This window comes from Nilaparvata lugens, chromosome X, assembly GCF_014356525.2.
Source record: "Nilaparvata lugens isolate BPH chromosome X, ASM1435652v1, whole genome shotgun sequence".
In the NCBI taxonomy this organism is placed as follows: Eukaryota; Metazoa; Arthropoda; class Insecta; order Hemiptera; family Delphacidae; genus Nilaparvata; species Nilaparvata lugens.
Window position 1 is genome coordinate 88,773,890 of NC_052518.1, and position 6,224 is coordinate 88,780,113.

The window sequence follows — 6,224 nt, forward strand, 5'->3', positions numbered from 1 at the left end:
TAATCGTTTATTGGCAAACCATAATATTTATATATAGGCCTAGTCCGCAAGTCATTATTAACTTATAAGTGATTCGATGGAACATCTCAGTTCGCAATGGGTCAGTAAATACAAAACTATCATGGTTACAAACTTCGAACTAGTTTCATTGGATTTCTCACCAAATTCTACGAAAAAGATTAGACCATTAATGCCTCCTCTGACTAGACATGAAAAAGCCTGGACCCACAGAGATCAATGCTAATCAAATGCTGCCATTATAACATGAACCTCTCTATAAGAGTAGAGATACATGAGGCGTTTTTTTTCATCTCCGGAAGAATAGTGTAAGGCTAGGGACACACGAGGCGTTTCTTGCTCTCTCGTCATGACTCGGGCAATGTAATTTAGTGGAGGCGTGCACACGCTAGTGGTACTGGCTGAGAACGACTCGTTATTTGATCATTTATTGAGATTAAATATAATATTATTATTTTATAATTTGTTAATTAATTATAATTCTACATTGTTAAAGAACGGTCTGGAAACGTTGCGGAGCTAGAAAAGGATAGCAACACCAATGCTAATCAAATGCTGCCATTATAACGTGAACCTCTCTATAAGAGTAGAGATACATGAGGCGTTTTTTTCAGACGAGTCGACAGGCGGCGATTCGTGTGCCGTTTGAATAGGCTGACCACTAACGGTAGGACATATGTTAAATTTGCTCTTCGGTCTGCGCATTGGCACAGCAATGGACGAATTGGCAGTCGCTCAATGAGACATGACGTCATACATTGTTGTGTCATCACAGCAAAAGGCTTCCAGCAATATATCTTTGAGGTTAGGTTTTCACATTTCCGATTTTTTTGTTGTCAATTTTTTCTTCACTGCTCTATTTGAGTATTAATTATTTTCCTATCATTATAGTTTGTAATTTTCCAGTTTTTTATTTATTGTTTATTCTATGTTAGAAGCCTCTCGCTGTTGCCAAAAAATGCATGTACGTGCAAATTTATCATGCATGTCCTAACGTTAGTGATCAGCCTATTCAAACGGCTGTCGACAGGCGACTCGTCTGAAAAAAACGCCTCATGTATAAATATAAAGAAAATAAAAATCTCAGTACCCTTTTTTAAAAATATTTTATCACAACATGTTTCTCTCATGTATCTCTACTCTTATAGTGAGGTCCACGTTATAATGGCAGCATTTGATTAGCATTGGTGTTGCTATCCTAGTCTATCATTCTACAAAGAAGATAGCGCTATCCTTTTCTAACTCCGCAACGTTTCCAGACCAATATCCAATATTCAATGTCGTGATCAAGGCCAGGTTTTCTGGATCGATCGTGTCAAGTAATTAAAAACAATATTCACAAACTTTAGGCAGTATCACAGTCCAGCAAAGCTCTTACCAAAGAAATCCTCCAACTGGTAGATGCTCCTTCCAATGAGCCATCACGACAATGAGTTCCCGAATACATTTACAGGGCGCGCCCTAACTGAGTCTGGCAGGCAGTTAGGAAAACTGGAAAACTATCCTTCACTCTTGACAGGCGACAGCGCGGCACATCCAAGTTGACCCTCCCTCGAGTTCCATGTGAATGCACTTCCTCTCTTCTGGTGAATGTGAAGATGTTTTTCCTGACATGTAGGAGCGATGACAGTATGTAGAGGCCATATACTGTATGGATACCAAAACGCTGAAATATGGGCTGGCAGTGTGCATCATCCTCACTACATGTCATTACACAGAGTGCCTTCTTCTGGAGCAGGAGAATGTTCCTCACATGCACCGAGTACCCCCATATCAAGATGCCGTACTGAATGTGGCTGGAAAATACCGCATGGTACAACATCAGCAGGCGCTACAGTGAGCAGCGCCCCTCATTTTCCGGAACAGATAAACAACTCTAGAAAGCCTTTTGCAAACGTTGGTGATATGTGACTCCCATGATAGTTTGGTATCAATACCAAAACCAATTAATGTCACAGGCTCAGTATCAAGAGTATCTGTTCTGCTGAGAGTACATGCAATCTCCTGAGTTTTGGTCTCATTCAGCTCCAGCTTATTATTGGAAAACCACTTTTTGGCCTCAGAAAAAAGCGTGTGAGCCTTGGATTTGGCATCATGGGGCCGTCTGCCCTTACCAATGATTGTGGTGTCATCAGCGAAAAGCAAGCTGGCACCATTCAGGTGCAAGTCATTAATCATCACCAGAAATAACAGCGGGCCAAGTACTGAGCCTTAGGGCACACCATGGGGTACATCGTCTTCATTTGATCTGGCACCCATTATTGAAACTACCTTCTTTCTGTCCCTGAGGTAGTCGGCGACCATCTTCCATGCTCTTCCCCCGAATCCATATATAGCCAGCTTTCTCAACAAGATGACATGGGACACACAATCGAACGCCTTTGAGAGGTCGCACAAAACCAACTCAATTGATCCATTTTCCTCAAAAACCTCTTGTATTCTTTGTACAAGAGAGAGCACTGCTGATGAAGTGAACCTGCCCCCTCTAAAACCATGCTGCATGTCACCAAGGAGGTTATTACTTTCCAAATACTCACTCATTTGCCTCAACATAGCAACCGTTCTTTAACTTTGTAGAATTATAATTATTTAACAAAATATTCTATCTCAATTATGAAAATGTATTATTGAATCATTGGAAAATATATTTTCTTGGCGAATAAAATATCATTTATTATTTTTAGCAAGAATGAGCAGTTAATATTACATCAGATATACCCATATACCAGACTCAGCTATCATCTAAAGAAGGCAGAGGATCGGCAACACTGTTTTCCTATATTTTCTCCTTTGCCATTATAATGTGGACCACACTATTTGTAGGTATCTTAGATATGATCTATATCTATTTATAATAACCTTCTAGAGGTTCAATTCCTACTCTACGATTCTAACGAATATTATTGTAGTCTATACATGTGGACTATAGAAGTTGCAAATCAAATCCATTTATTGCCAACGACAAGTATAAATCAAGTATAGGCCACGTCATAAAAATCACAAACATTGTTATGCATATACATAAGATCACAAATATCATCACAATTTATAAATTATCCATATTAAAGCTAAAATATTCATTCAGATTGTAAAAGCAGTTTCTGATTAGAAAATCTTTAATTCTTAGTTTAAAATCTTTCACAGCCAAGTCTCTAATGTTTAATGGTAATTGGTTAAAGAATCTAATGACACACGCCCTAAAACTCACATGACTGGATTTGTACCTACAATACTCATTTCTCAGGTTCAATCTACTTCTAGTAGCCTATTGTGGGAATGAATTTCAGAATGACTAGAAAAGGACAAAATATTAGTTTTTACGAACAATAAACATTGAAATATAAAAATACAGGTAAACACGTAATTTTAAGCTTAATTAAAAGAGGTTTACAATGTGTAAGGGGTGGAACTTTACATATATTTCTTATTGCCCTCTTTTGTAAAACGAACAAAGAATTAGCATCTTTGTAGTTTCCCCATAATATAGTACCATAGGAAAAATGAGAGTGTACATAGCTATAGTAAACAGTAATTAGGATCTTTTGAGACACTATCTCCTTCAGTCTCTTGAGCATAAAAGTACTCCTTGTGACTTTTGGGATAGTGCAATCAACATGGCTCTTCCACTTCATATTACTTTGTATGTTAAAGCCTAGGAATTTGACCAAATGTGGTGAATGACGATTTCCATAAGACACAGATAAATCCTGTGTTTTGTCTAAGTTTAAAGCAAGTTTATTAGCTCTACACCAATCTGACACAAGATTCACCTTCTCTTCTAGAACAGTTTCTCTCATTTCGCTACCAGTTGAAAGCACGTGACATATCGAATAGTTTTGCATTTACAGTATTTTTCCCTTCCATACCAGTTAGGATATCCTGGATGAAAGACATCACCGCCTGGCAAGTGGTTCTTTCTGAAACCGAATTGCTTATACGATAGTAAATTTTCCCTCTCTAAGCTTAGGAATTGACCTCTTTTGGTTAAATTATCACTAATATTTATCTAAACTATCATTTCAAATAGTTCGTATTCTTCTTGTATGACGCTACAGTCCAAGGTGAGCCTTGGCCTCCGCAACTATCAACCTCCACGCATCTATATCGTTGACTATGCCTCTCCATCCCCTCACTCTCAGCTCCTAACATCATTCAACATCTTAAATCATCCATGCAAACTATTTCTAAATGTATTTAATTAAATTCGGTGCGCTCTGATCGCTGCTCGCAGATCGTTGTGTCTAGGCTCTAACGGTGGCATTGCGATAACTTGCGACCCTCAAATGTAAATATGAGCATTTCTTGACTTGAACATCTCATAAATGATATTGATTATGTGATATAATTTAAAGCAAAATCCATGTTTTATATGCTTCTGACAGTGACAATCCATTCTGTATTGTATTTATTACCATTAATTTTATTCTCAATTTGAACGAATGGTAGGATCATGAAAATGATTAAGACTACAATACTGACTACAGATACTTAAATTAGGTAGTAACAATAATCACTTACCAATTGGAATAAGAGTTCAAGAACTTCATCACTGATACGATTTTTAGAATAATCTATCATAATTGGGCCATCAAGAGGAGTTTCAAGTATGGTGCTGAAACAGATTAGAAAAATTAGACCAATCGAGAAAGTTGCAATAATATAGGCTACGGTAACCGGTGAACCGGTTATATGTAGACTAGCATCGAAAATTTGAGGACAAATGAATGACAACCACTTGTTTTTATGACAAATGAACTGTTTCCACTCACCTAAATTTCTCAAATCTTTTCGGGTCCTGGGCAAAAAGATCCATAATGTTTATTTTCGATCCGAATTCCTTGTAAAATTGGTTAAGCTTTTGCCATGAAGGCTCAGTAACAAGATTTGGTCGCGCTTCCATGTTTTGGAGACTCCTAATAAAATTCTCGTGTTCTTGAGCGATTATTGAGCTGAAACTGGTGCAATCGAACAGAAACATATAACCTGTACCGGAGTATTCAAAAAACGTTACAGATAATCACTATCTTGAAATAATAAAAAAGTTAATGTTTGATGACCTTCCAAAACTAATTTGTCCGCTAGTTTATCTCTAGAGGTTGATTACTGTTGAGTTGTTGACTGATGACAACTGAGCCACTGTATACATACAGTACGGAAACTTGGCTATATCCTGACGCCAAAATCCGCCATCTTGTTAGGAAGCGCCGCATTGTAATAGTATTCATGGTAGGTTCGGATCACTCCAATGATCCGGATCAATTGATCTCATTCACTGCCACGAGCCAATCAGAAGACCAGGATTGGAACTTCCCAAGGTCACGTGACGTGTTCAGTATTGGCGTCATGTAAAAAGCATTGGTTAGATAGGCGATTGATTACAAGTTTCCATTCTGTATATTCTGTGACTGAGCCACAGAATAAAGCCTTGTACACACGTCCGTACAGATTCGCGCGAACAATCGTATGTACATATGCCTCAACATTCACTGTACGTCCTTGTGGACGCGATCCACGTATGCCTCAGCATTCAAAAAGCATGACAGCATGATTTGCAGACGACACGAAGACATGGTCAATGTAGATTTTCCACAACATGACAACAATGGCGTCATTTCATCATTGAAGATAGTTATCACAAATTGCAGCAGTATCATTTTATTTCAATGACTTATATAATAAAATCAAAAATAAAACTTGACAAACAATGTTGGTGGGTTGAACGATTGTAGGTTGAAGTAAGGAAATAAATTGCTACATGACATAATATTGACAATTCAATCTTTCTTAGGTTGTCAAAACATTATGTTGTTAATATACTGAATCTAATTCAACTAGTTATCTAAACAAAAATGATATCATCATGAGGGGAGCAATAACTCCACAAGAACGATTGGCTCTAACTTTGAGATTCTTGGCATTAGGCGATTCATTTGTTGGTTTCCAATATCTATTCAGAATCTCAAAAAAAGAAAAATTCTACAATAATTCCAGAAGTTTTGATGACCTAATCAAAGCACTTAACACTGACTCACAAAATTGACAGTCTTCTTTAAGAAAATTAGCCATAAATTGAATCAAATACTAAATTGCTGCCCATTTTAAACTAACTATGCTCATACACATGACAAAACAAGATTCTCCAAAAGATTACATTCAAGATTTACCTTCAAGGGAATACTAGTTCAAAGTTTGTATAAATCTCTCTA

At 37.3% G+C, this 6,224-nt stretch overlaps 1 protein-coding gene across 2 annotated transcripts in view; it reads right to left on the minus strand.

The window, feature by feature from the left end:
- Positions 1-5,159, minus strand: part of LOC111046975 (glucose-6-phosphate isomerase) — a 36,797-nt gene extending 31,638 nt beyond the window's left edge. For both annotated transcript variants that reach the window (XM_039443287.1, XM_022332634.2), the window contains exons 1-2: positions 4,788-5,159; positions 4,537-4,630 (exon numbers count right to left, since the gene is read on the minus strand). In XM_039443287.1, coding sequence (XP_039299221.1) covers positions 4,537-4,630; positions 4,788-4,996 — 303 coding nt within the window. In that variant the 5' untranslated portion in view covers positions 4,997-5,159. The remainder of the gene's footprint in view (positions 1-4,536; positions 4,631-4,787) is intronic.
- Positions 5,160-6,224: the final 1,065 nt, after the last annotated feature.